The 24,038-nt window shown below is 42.7% G+C and overlaps 1 protein-coding gene across 5 annotated transcripts in view; it reads left to right on the forward strand.

Annotated features, from left to right (window-relative positions):
* Window positions 1–24,038, forward strand: part of LOC124034177 (transport and Golgi organization 2 homolog) — a 55,879-nt gene that overhangs the window by 27,240 nt on the left and 4,601 nt on the right. For 4 of the 5 annotated variants that reach the window (XM_046347017.1, XM_046347015.1, XM_046347013.1 and 1 more), the window contains exons 6-7: window positions 20,056–20,123; window positions 20,334–20,484. In XM_046347017.1, the coding sequence (XP_046202973.1) occupies window positions 20,056–20,123; window positions 20,334–20,484 (219 nt within the window). The remainder of the gene's footprint in view (window positions 1–20,055; window positions 20,124–20,333; window positions 20,485–24,038) is intronic. The other variant, XM_046347016.1, reaches the window with a different exon arrangement.

A 24,038-nucleotide genomic window follows, 5' to 3' on the forward strand; every position in this document is an offset into this window, starting at 1 on the left:
GCTGTTGTGCAAATGGAATAGACAACAGTTGGAAATTATAGGCAATTAGCAAGACACCCCCAATAAAGCAGTGGTTCTGCAGGTGATAACCACAGACCACTTCTCAGTTCCTATGCCTCCTGGCTGATGTTTTGGTCACTTTTGAATGCTGGCGGTGCTTTCACTCTAGTGGTAGCATGAGACGGAGTCCACAACCCACACAAGTGGCTCAGGTAGTGCAGCTCATCCAGGATGGCACATCAATGTGAGCTGTGGCAAGAAGGTTTGCTGTATCTGTCAGCGTAGTGTCCAGAGCATGGAGGTGCCACCAGGAGACAGGCCAGTACATCAGGAGATGTGGAGGAGGCCGTAGGAGGGCAACAACCCAGCAGCAGGACTGCTACCTCTGCCTTAGTGCAAGGAGGTGCAGGAAGAGCACTGCCAGAGCCCTGCAAAATGACCTCCAGCAGGCCACAAATGTGAATGTGTCTGCTCAAACGGTCAGAAACAAACTCCATGAGGGTGGTATGAGGGCCCGACGTCCACAGGTGGGGGATGTGCTTACAGCCCAGCACCGTGCAGGACGTTTGGCATTTGCCAGAGAACACCAAGATTGGCTAATTCGCCACTGGCGCCCTGTGCTCTTCACAGATGAAAGCATGTTCACACTGAGCACATGTGACAGAGTCTGGAGACGCCGTGGAGAACGTTCTGCTGCCTGCAACAACCTCCAGCATGACCGGTTTGGCGGTGGGTCAGTCATGGTGTGGGGTGGCATGTCTTTGGGGGGCCGCACAGCCCTCCATGTGCTCGCCAGAGGTAGCCTGACTGCTATTAGGTACCGAGATGAGATCCTCAGACCCCTTGTGAGACCATATGCTGGTGCGGTTGGCCCTGGGTTCCTCCTAATGCAAGACAATGCTAGACCTCATGTGGCTGGAGTGTGTCAGCAGTTCCTGCAAGAGGAAGGCATTGATGCTATGGACTGGCCCGCCCGTTCCCCAGACCTGAATCCAATTGAGCACATCTGGGACATCATGTCTCGCTCCATCCACCAACACCACGTTGCACCACAGACTGTCCAGGAGTTGGCGGATGCTTTAGTCCAGGTCTGGAAGGAGATCCCTCAGGAGAACATCCGCCACCTCATCAGGAGCATGCCCAGGTGTTGTAGGGAGGTCATACAGGCACGTGGAGACCACGCACACTACTGAGCCTCATTTTGACTTGTTTTAAGGACATTACATCAAAGTGGGATCAGTATGTAGTGTGGTTTTCCACTTTAATTTTGAGTGTGACTCCAAATCCAGACCTCCATGGGTTGATAAATTTGATTTCCATTGATAATGTTTGCGTGATTTTTGTTGTCAGCACATTCAACTATGTAAAGAAAAAAGTATTTAATAATATTTCATTCATTCAGATCTAGGATGTGTTATTTTAGTGTTCCCTTTGTTTTTGAGCAGTGTATATATAACAAACACCTTTCTATAATAATTATCTTACACAAAGCCCTCATAGTATTACAATTTCTTGGTTAAACAAAGGAATTAAAACATTTGGTCATCTGTATAGAGAAGGTGAACTATTATCCTTCCAACAACTGGCATCTCACTTGTAGTTAGTGCATTCGCAAAGTATTGAGAACCCTTGACTTTTTTCAAGTTTTGTTACATTACAGCCTTACACTAAAATTGTTTAAATCGTTTTTTTTTTTTTGCTAATTTACACATAATACGCAATAATGATCGAGTAAAAAACAGGTTTGGACATTTTTTCACATTTTAAATAAACTGAAATCAATTTTACATAAATCCTTCAGGCCCTTTTACGCAGTACTTTGTAGAAGCACCTTTGGCAGTGATTTTTAAAGCCTCATGTCTTCTTGGGTATGACACTACAATCTTGGCACACCTGTGTTTGGGGAGTTTCTCCCATTCCTCTGCAGATCCTGTCTGTCAGGTTGGATGGGGAATTTCACTGCAAGCTATTTTCAGGTCTCTCCAGAGATGTTTGATCGGGTTCAAGTCCGGGCTCTGGCTTGTTCCCTCAAAGACACTCAGACTTGTTCCGAAGCCACTCCTGCACTGTCTTGGCTGTGTGCTTCGGGTCATTGTCCTGTTGGAAGGTGAACATTCGCTCCAGTCTGAGGTCCTGAGCGCTCTGGAGCAGGTTTTCATCAAGGATCTCTCTGTACTTTGCTCCTTTCAACTTTCCCTCGATCCTGACTAGTCTCCCAGTCCCTGCCGCTGAAAATCATCCCCACAGCATGATGCTGCCACCACCATGCTTCACCGTAGGGATGGTGCCATGTTTCCTCAATCTTGGTTTCATCAGACCAGAGAATCTTGTTTCTCATGGTCAGAGTCCTTTAGTTACAAGCGGGCTGTCATGTGCCTTTTACTGAGGAGTGGCTTCGTCTGGCCACTCTACCATAAAGACCTGATTGGTGGAGTGCTGCAGAGATGGTTGTCCTTCTGGAAGGTTCTCCCATCTCCACAGAGGAACTGTAGAGCTCTGTCAGAGTGACCATCAGGTTCAGGTTCACCTCCATGACCAAGGCCCTTCTCCCCCAATTGCTCAGTTTGGTTGGGAGGCCAGCTCTAAGAAGAGCCTTGGTGGTTCCAAACTTCTTCCATTTAAGGATGATGGAGGCCACTGAGTTCTTGGACCTTCAATACTGCAGTAATTTGTTGGTATCCTTCCCCATAATCTGTGCCTCGACACAATCCGGCCTTACAGCTCTACAGATAATTCCTTCGACCTCATGGCTTGGTTTTTGCTCTGACATGCACTGTCAACTGTGGTACTAATATAGACAGATGTGTGCCTTTCCAAATCATGTCCAATCAATTGAATTTACCATAGCTGGACTTCAATCAAGTTGCAAAACAAACAAAAAAATATGAGTAAGAAATAAAAGTAACAAGAGCAGCAGTAAAATAACAATTGCGAGCCTATATACAGGGGGCACCGGTAAGTCAAGGTAATTGAGGTAATATGTGCATATAGGTAGAGTTATTAAAGTGACTATGCATAGATAATAACAGAGTAACAGCAGCGTGAAAGTGGGCGGGCACTGCAAATAGTCTGGGTAGACATTTGATTAGATGTTCAGGAGTCTTTTGGCTTGGGGGAAGAAGCTGTTTAGAAGCATCTTGGACCTAGACTTGGCGCTCCAGTACTGCTTGCCGTGCGGTAGCAGAGAGAACAGTGACTCGGGTGGCTGGAGTCTTTGACAATTTTTAGGGCCATCCTCTGACACCACCTGGTATTGAGGTCCTGGATGGCAGGAAGCTTGGCCCCAGTGAGGTACTGGGCCATACACACTACCCTCTGTAGTGCCTTGCGGTCAGAGGCTGAGCAATTGCCATACCAGGCAGTAAGGCAACCAGTCAGGATGCTCTTGATGGTGCAGCTGTTGAACCTTTTGAGGATCTGGGGACCCATGCCAAATCTTTTCAGTCGCCCCCATTCCCTTTTACAACTTCTATCATTACTACTGCTGTTACTACCACTTCAACTTCTTTAATTACCATCTTCTAGTTTTTATAGAGTTCTGGCAGACAATGCTGTCTCAACTCTTTCATTTCCTAAGGTACATTCAAGACATGCCCACCAGGTTGCAAATCAACCCCTAGTCCAAGGCACATGTAGTTCTCAGAGGATTTTCTACCAAGCCTTTAAGGTTTAGCTATTTCTATATTGCATATTCCTTTTCAGACCCTAGGGCTATGGGTCGATTTGACCTTGGGCATAAGTGTCTGTTACCATGTGTTCTCTCTGTTCCCATCTCTTGTTGGACTGGCTGACGATGAATCAGGGATGATGGTGCCTTCTCTCCAGGGTCCATCAGAGGCATGAGCTACAGCCACCTGTTCTCTCTCTTTCTCTCTGTCCCTGTCTCTCTCCAAACACAAAAGAAACCTTGAATTGAAGAAACCGTCATAAGAATTTTGAGAACACCTGTACATTTTTTTTCTCCCTTTACCAGTCAGGCTTGTGAGGGCATGTCAAAAGCTCTACGAATGATTTGACAAAGGGAACCCAGACAATATTTAATGCAGGGAACTTTTTCCCCTCTCTTTCTGTTTTCTCTTACACTCTGCAGCAGACAGTGTCATTTAATTTGATGGCCTGGCGATGTGGACTGGAGAGCAAATATTAAAGTGCATCCCTCTGAAACTAAGACCGCTGTCATGAAGGGGGCTCGATAGACATGCCATCGGCATGGCAACAGGGTTTCAGGTCTCATTTTGGAAGTCGGGCGGTTCATGAACAACTTTTCCCACTTCCTGCCAGGGGAAGCAGGGTTTTCCCTGTGGAGCCAGGGGTCCTGATCAATATATCCTGCTGATGTGGCCTCGAGCAGCAACGGCACAGTGCATGAGCAGATCTCTTGTTTTAATCCTCCTCCTCTTCCGTTGTTTCCAGCTACTGTTCTTTCTCCCCACCTACAAGCTTCTCTCCCCCCTCTCTACATTGTGTGTATTATAGCAGGTAGAGATCTCCGTGGGTTGTGTTCTGTTGTGTGTTAACAGCAGAGCCTTTCAGGAATGCGAATGGCCTCATTAAGACCTGGAATTATGTACGTGTTGTATGGCTCCTGCTGCTGCCACCCCTGCGGCAAGAGACTTAACGAAAGGAGACCTCACTGCCACCAGAAATGTGTGTACACGTACACACACACACATACACACACACACACACACACACACACACACACACACACACACACACACACACACACACACACACACACACACACACACACACACACACACACACACACACACACACACACACACACACACAAACCGTGAGATGTCAGCTGAGAGAGAGCAACAAGTAATATGTGTTTCTTTGATGTATGCTCTGGCCTGGCCAATCATCTGGTTCTGAAATCACTCCATCCCTCTCTGTCTGCCTGGACCCATGGGGCTCCCTGTCGACTCACTACAAGATGTATGGATGCTGACAGATAGGACCCTGCGGTACGCAACGGCATAATAAAAACAGACATTGGATGGCAGCTGCTGTGACTGTAATGTATTTGGTTGTAGACCTTCCTTTTTTATAAACAGGCTCATTATAGAGCTATTAGTTTTCCCTCTCTGCACAGTGAAACAACAGTCATGCGTGTTCGTTAGAGATAACCCAGGGGAAATGCTGTCTGCGGCTGCTCTGTTTCCGAATCGATAATTATGTCTTGTCTCGTGGATACAGAGGAGGCCCTATATTACAATTAGTGGATTTGTCATTCCATCCTTAACCAACGTGATGATTTATGATATGATGGTGATGTGGGACAAGATGTGTGGAGGCCATTTTAAACGTTCTCTGTATTCCTTCCTGTTGTATAATGTACAGGCAACTGCCAAAATAAAGCAAACACTTGAGCAAATGAGGGATACAAATAGTGACGTGGAAAACCAAATCGGTGAGGAAATTCTGACCATGTATAATTGCCCAGTGGCCCATTACTTCAGCCGCCATGGCAAGAAGAGATCTGTGACTTTGAAAGAGGGGTCTCAAAGGAGCACAGGGGATTTAAGTATTAATATCAAACAAATGAGGTAAATATGTCATTTTTATATCACACGCCCTATTAAGACACTTTATGTTGGTGTTTACTTTATTTTGTCCGTTACTGGATATTAGGGCTGTGATGGTCACAGACTTTTGGATGACTGTAATTGGCCTGCCAAATGACCGTAGTCTCTGTAATAACTGTTTTAATGAATGTTTTTGAACATTTTCACCTCTTCTCCGCTCCTGACTGCATGTAGAACTTGCGTTCCCAGTCGAGTCAATGATGTCATAATGGCTGAACTGGTGGCCGTTGTGAGCAAACCAGGAAATGTACCCATCAATATGGGTTGTGACTGGAGGGAGTAATGTCACGACTGAAAGCAGAGCTGCAAACGCTCAAGCATTGGTCTTCAGAACACACACATTTGACAGTCTTCTCACGGCACGCCTCTTTTAGCTCACGCATTGGTCTTTAGAACACACACATTTAACAGTCTTCTCACGGCACGCCACTTTTAGCTCACGGATTTGGTCTTCAGAACACACACATTTGACAGTCTTCTCACGGCACGCCACTTTTAGCTCACACATTGGTCTTCAGAACACACACATTTGACAGTCTTCTCACGGCACGCCACTTTTAGCTCACGCATTGGTCTTCAGAACACACACATTTGACAGTCTTCTCACGGCACGCCTCTTAGCTCACGCATTGGAAAGTACTACTTTTATTTGTCTAATTAGTCCACAATTCCAGGCAGCCATTGTGAGTGTACCCATGAGTTTACCAGTCAAATTGCCAGGGTTAGGGGTTCCAAGCCCATTTTATTCATTGTTTGCTACTACACCTTGTAAGTTTCATCACGTTGTAAGACTCCATGGTATCGCAAAGGACTCAACCACGGAAATGCCTCGGCCATCCCGTTTTCAGTCAGATGTTTGTCGCCCCCCCCCCCCCCAAAAAAAAAAACTCATTATCTTCACCCATAACTGTCGGTTATATACGGTAATTGTGTCGTTCCTACTGTGTACATCATTGAGGATGCAGTAATAGAAAAAGTGTATAATTTGTATGTTACTCATCCAACTAAATAGAACTCTAAATTTCTCGACTTCAAGTTTGGCATGATTTTATCTTATGCCTTCCCTTAATTACGTTGCTTGTTAAACCAGTATTGCTTTTATTAATAGTCCATAGCTCTTTCGATGGGTTTGAATACTTTCAATCCAGTTGACGAATTTGCATGCATATGTTTCCCCTCTGACTGAGCCTTGCCTTGGTCGGAGCTAATGATGTGCACTGAGTGTACAAAACAATAGGAACACCTGCTCTTTCCATGACATCGACTGACCGGGTGAAGCTGTGATCCCTTATTGATGTCACTTGTTAAATCCACTTCAATCCGTGTAGATTAAGTGGAAGACGGGTTCATTAATGTTTTTGAGGACTTGAGACATTTTTGACAATTGAGACATGGATTATGTGTTTGTGCTATTCAGTGGATGAATGGGCAAGACAAAATATTTTTGACTTTTGAATGAGTTATGGTAGTAGATGCCAGGCACACCGGTTTGAACATGTCAAGAGCTGCAATGCTGCTGGGTATTTCATGCTCAACAGTTTCCAGTGTGTATCAAGAATGGTTCGCCACCCAAAGGACATCAGCCAACTGGACACAACTGTGGGAATTATTGAAGTCAACTTTGGCCAGCATTCCATGCAACGACAAATTGAGTCTGTTCTGAGGGTATAAGGGATGTAACTCAATATTAGGAAGGTGTTCAAATCGATCATCTTTCAATTTTAATCGCAAATGCCCTCAATTTTATGTTATCAATGGCAGCCAAGCAGCACTCGGGTGTTGTCATACACCAAGCCATCTTACTTTTCCTGTGCTTCTTTCGACTTTTGATCCAATCTTGTGTCCATATTTATTCATTCAAGTCTGCGTGGTGGTAGAAGATTCTGTTTAATCTGTCAGCTGTCATCTCAAAAACATCCAGCCTCATTGAGCCTTCCTGATACCCAGCAGAACTTATATGTTTAAAGTATACATTCTCACCCACTTTTTAGAAAGTGGGCTGTTTGCGTGGTCTGCAAATGTGGTGTAGCTTTTGGCAGGCTTTTTTCCCCCTTTTTTAAAAAGGGAAGCAGCAGTAGATCCGAGCAGCATTCCTCAACTGGTTTCCGTGGTGTATGGTTTATTTCATTTTGATAAGTAACAGTAATGCATATTCTCTTTGTCTCCCCCCAAAACCTGTATGCTTAACCCAGCTGCTACAACAACAACAACCAGAGATAGGCAGTTGTAGCAGTAGGCCTTTAGTCCCTGGGCTGATCTCTCTGTCTAGCTCAGTGGTTCCCAAATGTTTTATTGTCCCATACCCCTTCAAACATTCAACCTCCAGCTGCGTACCCCCTCTAGCACCAGGGTCAGTGCACTCTCAAATGTTGTTTTTTGCCATCATTATAAGCCTGCCACACACACCCACTATACGATACATTTATTAAACATAAGAATGAGTGTGTTTTTGTCACAACCCGGCTCGTAGGAAGTGACAAAGAGCTCTTATAGGACCAGGGCACAAATAATAATATAATATTTTTGCTCTTTATTTTACCATCTTACACATATAAAACCTTATTTGTTTGTCAAAAATTGTGAATAACTCACCACAGGTTAATGAGAAGGGTGTGCTTGAAAGGATGCACATAACTCTGCAATGTTGGGTTATATTGGAGAGAGTCTCCGTCTTAAATAATTTTCCACACAGTCATTGCCTGTATTTAGTTTTCATGCTAGAGAGGGCCAAGAATCCACTCTCACATAGGTACAAAGTGGTTGCAAAGGGCATCAGTGTCTTAACAGTGCAATTTGTCATGGAAGGATTTTGATGAGGCTCTCTTGTTCAGATATCAGTAAGTGGACTGGAGGCAGGGCATGAAAGGGATAACAAATCCAGTTGTTTGTGTCATCTGTTTCGGGAAAGTAATTGCGCACCCAGCTCACTCAGGTGCTTCACTATATCACATTTGACATTGTCCGTAAGCTTGAGTTCATTTGCACACAAATCATACAATGATGGAAAGAGCTGTGGGTTGTCCTTGTTCATGCAGACAGAGAAGAGCTCCAACTACTTAATCATAGCCTCAATTTTGTCCCGTACATTGAATATAGTTGTGGAGATTCCCTGTAAACCTAGATTCAGATCATTCATGCGAGAAAAACAGGCCAGTTGTGTGAGAAACTCGTCATCATGCAAGCGGTCAGACAAGTGAAAATTATGGTCAGTAAAGAAAACTTTAAGTTCGTCTCTCAATTAAAAATAACTTGTCAACCAGCGCACTCATGTATGTTGCAAACACGTTACATGGTCGCTGCCTATATCATTGCATAGTGCAGAAAATACATGAGAGTTCAGGGGCCTTGTTTTAATAAGGTGAACCATTTTCACTGTAGTGTCCAAAACGTATTTCAAGCTGTCAGGCATTCCCTTGGCAGCAAGAGCCTCTCGGTGGATGCTGTAGTGTACCCAAGTGGCATCAAGAGCAACTGCCTACACGCGCGTTACAACTCCATTATGTCTCCCTGTCATGACTTTTGCGCTATCAGTACAGATACCAACACATCTTGACCACCAAAGTCCATTTGATGTCACAAAGCTGTCCAGTACTTTAAAAATATCCTCTCATGTTGTCCTAGTTTCCAGTGGTTTTCAGAAGAGGATATCTTCCTTAATTTACCCCCCATAAACATAACGGACATATACCAGGAGCTGTGACAGGCCTGCCACGTCTGTTGACTCATCCAGCTGTAACGCATAGAATTCACTGGCTTGTATGTGAAGCAGTAATTGTTTCAAAACATCTCCTGCCATGTCACTGATGCGTTGTGAAACTGTTGTTTGATGGAGGCATTGTCTGGTATAGTTTTTTTGGGCCTTTTCCCCCAGCATTGTCCCAGCCAAATCTGCGGCAGCAGGAATAATTTTGTCCTCCACAATAGTATGGGGCTTGCCTGTCCTAGCCACTCGGTAGCTCACCATAAAATATGTTTCCAGCCCCTTCTTATTAATGGTATCTGTAGCTTTTATACGGGTCTTACTACTCAAAAGTAGTCTTTATTCTCGCTCAAAGTCCTGTGGCTTATTATTCAAATTATCATGTTTAGTTTCAAAATGTCTGCGCAAGAGTGAAGGTTTCCCTCGAAAGAGTAACGGTTAATGTGATTGGATGTTAATTGTTTGACATTGTGGTGTTATTTCGCTTAACACTAGATGGATTAATTTTATTTTTGGCAGTGAAGCGATGCTACTCCAGGCGAGGAAAAAAAACTAACCCAAATGTATAGCCCCGTTGGAACATATAAATGTACTGTTTGAAAATGTGTCCGTGTACCCTAGTTTGGGAATACCTGGTCTAGAGCATTGAATGGCACTTCAGTGCCCATGAGTAAAGTCAGTAAAGTAGTAATAGTTCATTTTGCCTCTGAAAATATTTGTTTGGGGTTATATTTGGAAATTGGCAGTTTTCAAAGAAATCTGCTCTGCATCCATTCACTGTTCACCTACTGCTGTCTAATTTACCAAGACGTAATTAAATTGAGAATGTTGACTTTTATACTTGCTATTTGAGTTGACCTGAGACATTTCCATTGTTTTAAAGACCCTGGCCCTTTCTGCTCAGCTGAAGTTGACAGGCTTTTCTTTGTTCACAGAGGAACTTTATGACGTGATGGTCAGATGTTGTTATGGGTGGTCTTTCTGTTGGGATTAGAGCTGCTGTCTAATAAGTCGTTTTAACTTTGTTGCTCAACTTGGGCATCTAGCTGATAGTGAAATGCAAAACTACATCAGAGAAATTGTTGTTTACCCTCGGACTTGCAACGATACCTCCCAATCCCACTGATGTTTCTCAATGTTCATCAGCCCAATATCAACAAACCTGAGGCCGCTCAGCACAGCAGCAAGGAGCAAAATAAGGCACTGCTTAAAAGCTTCAGAATAAAAGACTGCATTTAATTTATAAACGTCTACTATCCTGCTGCATATAGTGATTATCATTCTGGCAGCTAGATCTTCAAAGTGCTGTTTCTAAAGCTTCATAGAACTTTCTCTTCCTGTTGGTAGTTAACGCTGTCCATTGCTAGCAGCCAACTCCTGTGGCTCCTCATCTCAGCCCAAATCTTTGTCTGGGTTGGCACTGAGAGTAATCTACATAGCTCCATCTCTTCCCATCCCAATGAGCCCATAGCACCATCTGGCCACCTTTCTGCAGGGTTGCAGTTTTACATACAATTTAGGAGCGGGACATCAAACCAGAGTCAACTTAAGGCAGTGAAGCTGCAAATATTATACCCATGGAAGGAAGCTACAAGGCATTGACATGAACAAAAGCAAAAAGATGGTGGTTTATGTCATTACTATAGTTACCAGCAGTTATGTTGCAGGAAGTTTAATATATTGTTTGGCTTTAATCATCGAGACATTGATATTATAATTTTTTTATTGTATGTTTAAAGCATGCAATATACTTGCAGTGAAGCCGCTCAACAACTACATCACATTAGTCATCTAACAGACTCCCATCCAGAGCGACACACAGAAGCAACCAGGGTCAACGCCTTGCTCAAGGGCACGTTGACAGATCTCCCACAAGGTCAAAAACAGGTACCCGAACCAGCGATCCATCAGCCTCCGTCCCAAGCTCTCAACCGCTAGCCCTGCAAGATACCCACCCCCCACAGTTCCCAAAGAGCTCCCCTCAACTTCAACTGTGAGAGATGGAATCTAAAACAAAAATCCAGAAAATCACATTGTATGATTTTTAAGTAATTCATTTGCATTTTATTGCATGACATAAGTATTTGATCACCTACCAACCAGTAAGAATTCCAGCTATCACAGACCTGTTAGTTTTTCTTTAAGAAGCCCTCCTGTTCTCCACTCATTATCTGTATTAACTGCACCTGTTTGAACTCGTTACCTGTATAAAAGATACCATCCACACACTCAATCAAACAGACTCCAACCTCTCCACAATGGCCAAGACCAGAGAGCTGTGTAAGGACATCAGGGATAACATTTCTCAAAGTACGATCTTTGTCCCCATGTGCAGTTACAAACCATAGTCTGGCTTTTTTATGCCAGTTTTGGAGCAGTGGCTTCTTCCTTGCTGAGCGGCCTTTCAGGTTATTGCTGAGCGGCCTTTCAGGTTATGTCGATATAGGACTTGTTTTACTGTGGATATAGATACTTTAGTACCTGTTTCCTTCAGCATCTTCACAAGATCCTTTGCTGGTGTTCTGGGATTGATTTTCACTTTTCGCACCAAAGTACGTTCATCTCTAGGAGACAGAATGCATCTCCTTCCAGAGCTGTATGATGGCTGCGTGGTCCCATGGTGTTTATACTTGCGGGCTATTGTTTGTACAGATGAACATGGTACTTTCAGGCATTTGGAAATTGCTCCCAAGGATGAACCAGACTAGTGGAGGTCAACATTTTATTTTTTCTGTCTTGGCTGATTTCTTTTGATTTTCCCATGATGTCAAGCAAAGAGGCACTGAGTTTGAAGGTAGGCCTTGAAATACATCCACAGGTACACCTCCAATAGACTCAAATTATGTCAATTAGCATATCAGAAGCTTCTAAAGCCATTACATAATTTTGGGGAATTTTCCAAGCTGTTAAAAGGCACAGTCAACTTAGTGTATGTAAACTTCTGACCCACTGTTATTGTGATACAGTGAAATAATCTGTCTAAACAATTTTGGGAAAAATTACTTGTCATGCAAAAAGTAGATGTCCTACCTGACTTGCCAAAACTATAGTTGGTTAACAAGAAATTTGTGGAGTGGTTTAAAAACAAATTTTAATGACTCCAATATAAGTGTATGTTTAACTTCAACTGTATCAACTCATACAGTACATCAAAAATATCTTTCCAACTATTTTGCAATCTGTATGGCACAGCTGTCAATGGTCCTCAAATGAACCTGGTATACTTTCCTATTTTAATTCCACCTCCAACTTTATATTGGACAGACAGACCAGTTCCCTGCCTCCTCCCGCTGCCACCTCCTCCATTTTTGGGGTAATGCTGTAATCAATTTTGGATTGAGCGGACCTTCCCGTACAATTCTGATAACTCAATGAAAGACAACTCTACCATTCCAATATACAATATGATTTACAAACAAAATACCCATAAATATAGGTATTTTTTTCAACCAGCACATTTGAGTTCAGCATTAATATTTGTTGTAATATTTGTTCTATCTTTTCAGGGGGGATGGAATTGAAATTGTAGCCAGCTCTGCAATGCATTTTTCAAATAAGCATCATTTTCAATTAATCGAAAATGAGACATGGCAATCTGCACAAAAGGCAAAAAGGCCATTTTTAAACAATGGATGAGCTTTTCTTAGTAATCTACTTGAGAACCATTTAAGGTTCAAGTAAAAACTTTTTAATACGTGAAGCTTTTAGAGGTTTGTGCTTTTATATTTAATCATCTCAACCCACCCAATTCATTATATAGATATGCACTCTATTTTTTTCTGGTTTAGCGTCCCACATAAAGCTGAAAACATTTTTTAGGAGAGCTGATTTATATATTTTGTGATATGAATACCAAGTATGTCAACTTCACCGTCAGACCATTTTATAGGTAGACTAGTGGGTAATGTAAAAGTTATATTTTTTAAATATCAGTACATAATATTCTACACTAATCATAATTAGGTTTTTGTCCAGAAAAATTATCTAGATCTTCAATTAAACATGGCAGTGGTCTAGTTTGCAGACTTACTATAAAACTTGAGTCATCGGCATACATGGACACCTTTGTTTTTAAGCCTTGGATTTCTAATCCTCATGTTGTTATTTGTTCTGATTTTAATAGCTAGCATTTTGATGGCAAAACGAATAGATATGGTGACAGCGGACACCCTTGAACTCCTCTTGACAATCCAAAACTCTCTGAGAAGTAGACACTATTTTACCATTTTACACCTGGGGTTGTTGTTACCTTTACCCATTTTATTAGTATCACCGAAATTGAAAAAAATCCTGGTATTTATAAATAAAATCCAGTCTTACTTTATCAAAGGCCTTTTCAAAATCCGCTATAAATACAAGACTTTGCTTCTTAGATGTTTCATGGCGTACTATTATTTCTATTAGTTGTTGTCGTAAATTATGTCCAATGTATCGTTCATGTAAAAACCTGTCTGATCAGGATGAACAATAGCTGGTAAAACCTTTTTTAATTCTATGCATTTTGCATCGCAACATTTAAGTGTAATAGGCCTTCAGTTTTTTAGACTGGATCTTTATATTTGCAATCTGGGTCTTGTTTTAATAATAGTGATATCAGACCTTCCTGCTGAGTACCTGACAGACTACCATTTCTGTAGGAGTAGGTAAAACAAGGTAGCAATGGAGCTTCGGGTATATATATATATATATAAGGCTTGATATACCTCTACTGGTATGCCATCAAGCCATGGGGTTTTGATTTTCTTTGGTTTGTTTTGAAGATGGTGTAATGTTAATGAAATTGCATTCATATTGTCATTTTCCCACAGTGTTTTTACTAACACACTGGCCTACTTACATTCCTCAGCCCAAGGACATTTACACGTATGAGAAACGGTAACACCAACAGAACCTTTGCCTACTCTTTTCCCAGCTTAATTGCTTACTGTGGCATAAACAAATGTACTATCTCGGACAGCGGACAGGCAAATTGGCTTGTAATTAATTGTAAGGGAAACATTTAGCGGACAGCGGAACCCCTTATGTCACACAAAATTGATTCTGTCAGTCCCTCTGTCCACGGCCATTTGCAGATGTTATTATCAAACGAGTCTCAATCTCACGACAGGAAAGTAATCTTCTCTCCTCTTATACACTACATGACCAAAAGTATAAGGACACTTGCTCATCTCATTCCAAAATCATGGGCATTAATATGGAGTTGCCCCCCCCTCCACTTTGCTGCTATAACAGCATCCACGCTTCTGGTAAGGCTTTCCACTGGATGTTGGAACATTGCTGCGGAGACTTGCATCCATTCAGCCACGAGCATTAGTGTGACCGGGCACTGATGTTGGGCGATTAGGCCTGGCTCACAGTCAGCATTCCAATTCCCAAAGGTGTTCAATGGGGGTTGAGGTCAGGGCTTTGTACAGGATAGTCAAGTTCTTTCACACCGATCTCGACAAACCATTTCTGTATGGACCTCGTTTTGTGTACTGGGGCATTGTCATGCTGAAACAGGAAAGGGCCTTCCCCAAACTGTTGCCACGAAGTTCGAAGCACAGAATCGTCTAGAATGTCATTGTATGCTGTAGCATTAACGTTTCCTGTCACTGGAAGTAAGGGGCCTACCACGGACCATAAACAGCCCCAAACCATTATTTATTATTTACAGTTGGTACGATGCATTGGGGGCAGGTAGTGTTCTCGTGGCATCCAGCAAACCCAGATTCGTCCATTCAACTGCCAGATGGTGAAACGTGATTCATCATTCCAGAGAATGCGTTTCCACAGCTCCAGAGTCCAATGGCAGCGATCTTTATACCACTCCAGCCGACGCTAGGCATTGCGCATGATGATCTTAGGCTTGTATGCGGCTGCTCAGCCACATTGAAAGTCGCTGAGCTCTTCAGTAAGGCCATTCTACTGCCAATGTTTGTCTATGGCATGCTTGTGTTCTCGATTTTTATATACCTGTCAGTAACGAGTGTGGCTGAAATAGCCGAATCCAATAATTTGAAGGGCTGTCCACATACTTTAGTATCTATAGTGTAGCCAGTGGTGTAAAGTACCCAATTGTCGTCACTTGAGTAAAAGTAAGAATGACTTAAAAGAAAATGACAAAAGTGACAGTCACCCAGTAAAATACTATTTAAGTAAAAGTGCAAAAGTATTTGGTTCTAAATATACCAATAGTATAAATCACTTCAAATTCCTTATTATTAAGCAGCCCAGATGGCAAGAATTATTATTATTTTTTTTTTTTAAGTTTATGGATAGCCAGGGGCACACTTCAACAGTCATACATAATTTTTCTGTTTAGTGAGTCTGCCAGATCAGAGGCAATAGGGATGACCAGAGATGTTATCTTGATAAGTTTGTGAATTGGACAATTTTCCTTTCCTGCTATGCATTCCAAATGTAATGAGTACTTTTGGGTGTCAGGGAAAATGTTAAGATTAAGATGAACATTTATTTTCTTTAGGAATGTAGTCAGTGGGGCGATTTTTAGCATGTAAATCTTGGTGTGGCAAAAAAAGATGCATGCCAGCAAAGCCACAATACATGAATTGCACTCTAAAGGTGACAAACGGTGCCCACAAACTGTTGGGACAGATTTATGTAGGCCCTAATAGCAGAGTCCCAACAGCAGTCCCAACACCTTGAACTGCTACACCTGGCTATCAGCAGAGCCTTGTCTGGCAGCGAAACAGTTCATTCAGCCTCATTTACTGCCTTTTTAAGATACATAGCTGATATGGCTGACTTGTTTAAACAAGTGTGGTTTCTTCTGAGAATCGAGATGTACAAACTATGGCATAAGGGAAAGACGAGCGTATAAGAGGCAATCGTCATTTAGATTAAGAGAATGACGGACGTTGTCAATATAACTATTTGTAAAGCACTTTTGAAATATACAGCAACAGAATTCAGAACATGGGCCGTTCTTACAGTATTCTCCCTGTACACCAAGTCAGAACCATAGGATAAATAACGGGGCCATATAAGCAGACAATGAAAGCTCTTTTTTTTAATGATGATTACATTTCTCTAAAATAGGCTACGTGCATGCACATGCATGGGCTATGAACAGCTTACTACAAAACATACACTTAGTATTAATTTCTTAGCTACAGCATACATATCTCCCTGGCATATTACATTTATGCAGCAGCATACAAGACATTTTTGGACTCTCCTTGTTGTGCTGTGCTCACTTCCTTCCAAACCACTCATTGTTGAATGTTTTTGGCCGATGGGTATCGACACGTTTGATCTATGTCTCTTCATTATTTCTCTTCATATGACAAGGATTGAAAAGGATTTGCCAGTAGATTGTCGGCTTGATTCATGATGACTGATAGCTAAGATTTTGAAAGTATGATGTTGACATGATCAGTCCAATCAAAGCGACTGTACATATAGTGTGATTTGACATTTTATCTGTGGCCAATGACCTTGAGCCTTCTTGGATGGGCACGGATAATTTAGAGCTGGCGGGATTTTTCATGCATCAGCAGGACAGAGAACCTACTTCTGGTAAGACGAGTGGCGGGAGAGTGTGTCTCTGTCAATAACAGCTGGTGCGCGATGTCTAATGTTAAAGAAGTCTCGAGGTATTGCTCGCCTTAGGTAGAGTACCTTAGCTGTAGAACATACCATCTACCAAGGGTTCTTATCTTTATTAGTCGTACGTTTACCACCACAAACCCATGCTGGCACTAAGACGGCACTCAACTAGAAGCGGCGCTCCTAGTGGCCGGGGACTTTAATGCAGGAAAACTGAAATCTGTTTTGCCTCATTTCTTCCAGCATGTCACATGTGCAACCAGAAGGAAAAAACTCTAGAACACCTTTTCGCAACACAGAGATGCATACAAAGTTTTCAATCGCCCTCCATTTGGCAAATATGACCATAATTCTATCCTCCTGATTCCTGCTTTACAAGCAAAAACTAAAGCAGGAAGTACCAGTGACTCGCTCACTACGGAAGTGGTCAGATGATGCGGATGCTACGCTAAAGGACTGTTTTGCTAGCACAAACTGGAATATTTTCTCTGATTCTTCCAATGGCATTGAGGAATATACAACCTCAGTCATCATCTTCTTCAATAGGTGCATCGACGACATGCGTATCTCAACCAGAAGCCATGGATTACAGGCAACATCCGCATCGAGCTAAAGGCTAGAGCTGCTGCTTTCAAGTAGCGGGATACTAATCCGGACTCTTATTAGAAATCCCGCTATGCCCACAGATGAACCATCAAACAAGCAAAGCGTCAATACAGGATTAAGATTGAATCCTACTACACCGGCTCTGACGCTTGTCGGATGTGGCAGAGCTTGAAAACTATTACGGACTACAAAGGGAGACTAAGCCGCGAGCTGCCCAGTGACGCAAGCCTACCAGACAAGCTAAATGCCTTGTATGCTCGCTTCGTGGAAAGCAACACTGAAGCGAGCTTGAGAGCACCAGCTGTTCCAGACAACTGTGTGATCACGCTCTCCATAGCCGATGTGAGCAAGACCTTTAAAACAGGTCCACATACACAAAGCCGAGGGGCCAGACAGATTACCAGGATGTGTACTCGAAGCATGCGTGGACCAACTGGCAAGTGTCTTCACTGACATTTTCAACCTCTCCCTTACCGAGTCTGTAAAACCTACATCTGTTTCAAGCAGATCACCATAGTCTCGGTCCCCAAGGAAGCGAAGGTAACCTGTGTAAATGATTACCACCTCGTAGCACTCAATTCGGTAGCCATGAATTGCTTTGAAAGGCTGGTCATGGCTCACAGCATCATCCCGGATACCCGAGACCCACTCCAATTTGCATACTGCCCCAACAGATCCACAGATGATGCAATCTCTATTTCACTCCCCACTGCCCTCTCCTACCTGGACAAAAGGAACACCTATGTGAGAATGCTGTTAATTGACTACAGCTCAGTGTTCAACACCATAGTGCCCATGAAGCTCATCACTAAGCTAAGGACCCAGGGACTAAACATCTCCCTCTGCAACTGGATCACCACCTCCTGCAATTGGATCACCTCCTTCTGCAACTGGATCCTGGACTTCCTGATGGTCCGCCCCCAGGTGGTAAGGGTAGGCAATAATACATTTGCCATGCTGATCCTCAACACTTGTGCCCCTCGGGGTGCGTGCTTAGTCCCCTCCTGTATTCCCTGCTCAACCATGACTGCGGGGCCAAACACAACTAAAACACCATCATTAAGTTTGCTGACACAACAGTGGTAGGCCTGGTTACCGACAACGATGAGACAGCTTATAGGAAGGAGATCAGAGACCTGGCAGTGTGGTGCCAGAACAACAACCTCTCCCTCAACGTGATCAAGACAAAGGAGATGATCGTTGACTACAGGAAAAGGCGGGCCGAACAGGCCCCCATTAACATCGAAGGGGCTGTAGTTGAGCTGGTCGAGAGTTTCAAGTTCCTTGGCGTCCACATCACAAACCAACTATCATGGTCCAAACCCACCAAGACAGTCGTGAAGAGGGCACGACAACACCTTTTCCCCCTCAGGAGACTGAAAAGATTTGGCATGGGTCCCTAGATCCTTAAGTTCTACCGCTGCACCATCGAGAGCATCCTGACCGGTTGTATCACCGCCTGGTATGGCAACTGCTCGGCATCTGACCGTAAGAAGCTACAGAGGGTAGTGCATACGGCCCAGTACATCACTGGGGCCAAGCTTCCTGCCATCCAGGACCTATATACTAGGCGGTGTCAGAGGAAGGCCCTAACAATTGTCAGACTCCAGCCACCCAAGCCAATGACTGTTCTCCCTGCAACCGCACGGCAAGCGATACAGAAGCGACCAAGTCTAGGACCAAAAGGCTCCTTAACAGGTTCTATCCCCAAGCCATAAGACTGCTGAACAATTAATTAATCATTTATGTTGACACCCCCCTTTTTCTTTTTTCTTTATTTGGTAAATATTTTCTTAAGTCTATTGCTTGAACTGCATTGTTGGTTAAGGGCTTGTAGTAAGTAAGCAGTTCATGGTAAGGCCTACACCTGTTGTATTTGGCGCATGTGACACAGTTTGATTTGAAATAGTAAAGTACAGGTACCCCATAAAATAATTAAGTAAAACTTTACCTAAAGTATTTTAATTTATGTACTTTACACCAGTGAGTGTAGCTCTATAGATTGAGCCTCAGGGATAGAGACCCCCCTATATCAAAGTCTTGATGGTTTTCAGACTTCTGACCCTTGCCACTGACTCTACAGATCACAGCCATAGGTGTCTGGATAAATTATAGCCAGACATTCTCCACCAGGGGACGAGGAAAAATTGTTGCACCTGTCTCCACATTGACTGATGATGCTACTGATGGCTGTCAGAAACTGACAATGCAATTAATTCACTTTCAACACTTTTTTTGTTTGTTTTTGGTTGTGATGCATTCAGTTTCCTGTACTGCATTTGAAAAGACCATAATGTCAAATGGAAGTAGGATCTCCTTTTTAAGTCCGTACTGGGGACCAGAGAGCTAAACAGTGTAAAGGCCTAATAAAACTGGAAGATTTGCATCAGAGTACTATTTTTTTTTCTTACTTTAAATCTATTTACCATTGTTTTATTTAGCATTTCAATATGCCTTTACAAATGCAGCGGCTCCATTAATTAGTAAATAGCAAACTACAACACATTGTTCAGGCATGAAACCGCTGATTTAAGATGACCCTCACAATTAAACAACTTTAATCGGTCAACAACTTGATTCCCTCTCTCATTGTGTCCAACGCAGGGCCAAAGAAGACACTGTGTGTTACTATGGAAACAGGGGCAGTGCCGAACCCATCCGTCTAAATCCAGGTCTGTTTTTCTTAATGTGGAATTGCTTGTACTATTGTTCTATATCATTGCACCATACAAGCCATGCTGTTGAATGATAAACCTTTATGTATGCAGGATGGGTTTTGACTGTGAGACTATACCGCTGTATGTGAGTGCATGTTTTGGGGGATAACATGAACGTTTGGAGCAACCTCTATTCTCTAGCAATGCTGTATGTGTATGCTCCAGCAGGAATCTATGGTTTGAGTAACTCCCTGTTGGAGACCCCATGGAGGAAGCTGCAGCATGGGAAGAGACTGTTTACCAGCGTAGTGAACCAGACACTGCCTTGCGACAGCCTGGTCCATGATCTGCTCAACGTCCTCAACAACGAGGAGCTGTGAGTTCACCACGCACTTGGTATCAATAATAAAATCAATGTGACACTGTAAACGCTTCATCAATAAATGTACCTGCGCACTGTATCAAAACACTTCACATGAAGACACATTCTTGTACACTGTGTGATGCAGGTTGGCATTTATTGGGATGGCTCATGTACTGGAGGAAGCTCTACATGGTAGTCCCTTGCGGGCACAGCCACAAACGATGTAAAGCCAATTTTGACTTTGCAGCTGGTGGAAATCACTCAGCTCTGCCTTCAGGGCAAGATTCATGTCAATAAACAACCTGCCAGTGCGGACCCCACAATCTGGTTTTCGTTTACATTTTAATGCCATCGATGTGACACACAGTACCAGTCAAAAGTTAGAACACTTAGTAATACAATTTATTTTTATTTTCTACATTGTAGAATAATAATCAAGACGTCAACTATGAAATTACACATATGGAATCACGTAGTAACCCAAAAAAGGTGTTTAATTTTTTAGGTTCTTAGTTTTCACCCTTTGCCTTGATGACAGCCTTTGCACACTCTTGGCATTCTCTCAACCATCTTCATGAAGTAGTCACCTGGAATGCATTTCAATTAACAGGTGTGCCTTGTTAAAAGTTAATTTGTGGAATTTCTTTCCTTAATGCATTTGAGCCAATCAGTTGTGTTGTGACATGGTAGGGGTGGGATACAGGAGATAGCCCTATTTGGTAAAATACCAAGTCCATATTATGACCAGAACAGATCAAATTTCAAAGAGAAACGACAGTCCATTACTTTAAGACCATGAAGGCCAGTCAATACGGAACATTTCAAGAACTTTGAAAGTTTCTTCAGTCGATAAAACCAGACCGCCACAGGAAAGGAAGACCCAGAGTTACCTCTGCTGCAGAGGATAAGTTCATTAGTTACCAGCCTCAGAAATTGCAGCCCAAATAAATGCTTCACAGAGTTCAAGTAAGAAACACATCAACTGTTCAGAGGAGACTGCGTGAATCAGGCCTTCATGGTAGAATTGCTGCAAAGAAACCACTACTAAAGGACACCAATAAGAAAAGACTTGCTTGGGACAAGAAACACGAGCAATGGACATTAGACCAGTGGAAATCGGTCCTTTGGACTGAAGAATCCAAATGAGAGTTTTGTTTCCAACCGCTGTGTCTTTGTGAGACGCAGAGTAGTTGAACAGATGATCTCATTTACATTTTTACATTTTACATTACATTTAAGTCATTTAGCAGACGCTCTTATCCAGAGCGACTTACAAATTGGTGCATTCACCTTATGACATCCAGTGGAACAACCACTTTACAATAGTGCATCTAAATATTTTGTTCCCACCGTGAAGCATGGAGGTGGTGGTGTGATGGTGGTGGGGTGCTTTGCTGGTGACGCTGTCTGTGATTTACAATTCAAGGCACACTTAACCAGCATGGCAACCACAGCATTCTGCAGCAACACGCCATCCCATCTGGTTTGCGCTTAGTGGGACTATCAGTTGTTTTTCAACAAGTGCTCAGCATATGTGGGAATTACTTCAAGACTGTTGGAAAAGCATTCCAGGTGAAGCTGGTTGAGAGAATGCCAAGAGTGTGCAAAGCTGTCAAGGTAAAGGGTGGCTACTTTGAAGAATCTAAAATATAAAACATATATTTTGATGTGTTTAACACTTTTTTTTTGGTTGCTACATGATTTCATAACTATTATTCTACAATGTAGAAAATAGTAAAAAATAAAGAGAAACCCTTAGGTGTATAACTTTTGACTGGTACTGTATATTAAAACATAAACCTGCACAGGGCTCGACATTAACGCTTGTCCTCTTGTCCGGGACAAGTTGTTATTTTATGACAGACAAGAAGAATATAGATTTGAGTTGTCTAGTGGACAAGTTAAGGAAATCACACAATCAAAATATCAAACAATTATTCCAATCAGAATTGGATCAGAAGCTGACATTGGAATTTATCCACATAATTAAAAAAGCCTACGTGTGTACTCACACGAGGGAGGTGCCAGAAAATGTAGCTCAACTTTAATAACTTAATTACGTAAATATAGGCTAAACGCCCATCATGTTTGAAATACAGTGGGGCAAAAAAGTATTTAGTCAGCCACCAATTGTGCAAGTTCTCCAACTTAAAAAGATGAGAGAGGCCTGTAATTTTCATCATAGGTACACTTCAAATATGACAGACAAAATGAGGGGGAAAAAATCCAGAAAATCACATTTGTAGGATTTTTAATGAATTTATTTGCAAATTATGGTGGAAAATAAGTATTTGGTTAAAAACAAAAGTTTATCTCAATACCTTGTTATATACCCTTTGTTGGCAATGACAGAGGTCAAACGTTTTCTGTAAGTCTTCACAAGGTTTTCACACACTATTGCTGGTATTTTGGCCCATTCCTCCATGCAGATCTCCTCTAGATCAGTGATGTTTTGGGGCTGTTGCTGGGCAACACAGACTTTCAACTCCCTCCTAAGATTTTCTATGGGGTTGAGATCTGGAGACTGGCTAGGCCACTCCAGGACCTTGAAATGCTTCTTACGAAGCCACTCCTTCGTTGCCCGGGCGGTGTGTTTGGGATCATTGTCATGCTGAAAGACCCAGCCACGTTTCATCTTCAATGCCCTTGCTGATGGAAGGAGGTTTTCACTCAAAATCTCACGATACATTGCCCCATTCATTCTTTCATTTACACGGATCAGTCTTCCTGGTCCCTTTGCAGAAAAACAGCCCCAAATCAGGACGTTTCCACCCCCATGCTTCACAGTAGGTATGGTGTTCTTTGGATGCAACTCAGCATTCTTTGTCCTCCAAATACGACGAGTTGAGTTTTTACCAAAAAGTTATATTTTGGTTTCATCTGATGATATGACATTCTCCCAATCTTCTTCTGGATCATCCAAATGCATTCTAGCAAACTTCAGACGGGCCTGGACATGTACTGGCTTAAGCAGGGGGACACGTCTGGCACTGCAGGATTTGAGTCCCTGGCGACGTAGTGTGTTACTAATGGTAGGCTCTGTTACTTTGGTCCCAGCTCTCTGCAGGTCATTCACTAGGTCCCGCCGTGTGGTTCTGGGATTTTTGCTCACCATTATTGTGATCATTTTGACCCCACGGGATGAGATCTTGCGTGGAGCCCCAGATCGAGGGAGATTATCAGTGGTCTTGTATGTCTTCCATTTCCTAATAATTGCTCCCACAGTTGATTTCTTCAAACCAAGCTGCTTACCTATTGCAGATTCAGTCTTCCCAGCCTGGTGCAGGTCTACAATTTTGTTTCTGGTGTCCTTTGACAGCTCTTTGGTCTTGGCCATAGTGGAGTTTGGAGTGTGACTGTTTGAGGTTGTGGACAGGTGTATTTTATACTGACAACAAGTTCAAACAGGTGCCATTAATACAGGTAACGAGTGGAGGACAGAGGAGCCTCTTAAATAAGTTACAGGTCTGTGAGAGCCAGAAGTCTTGCTTGTTTGTAGGTGACCAAATACTTATTTTCCCCCATAATTTGCAAATAAATTCATTAAAAATCCTACAATGTGATTT

This window comes from Oncorhynchus gorbuscha, linkage group LG04, assembly GCF_021184085.1.
Source record: "Oncorhynchus gorbuscha isolate QuinsamMale2020 ecotype Even-year linkage group LG04, OgorEven_v1.0, whole genome shotgun sequence".
Lineage (NCBI taxonomy): Eukaryota > Metazoa > Chordata > Actinopteri > Salmoniformes > Salmonidae > Oncorhynchus > Oncorhynchus gorbuscha.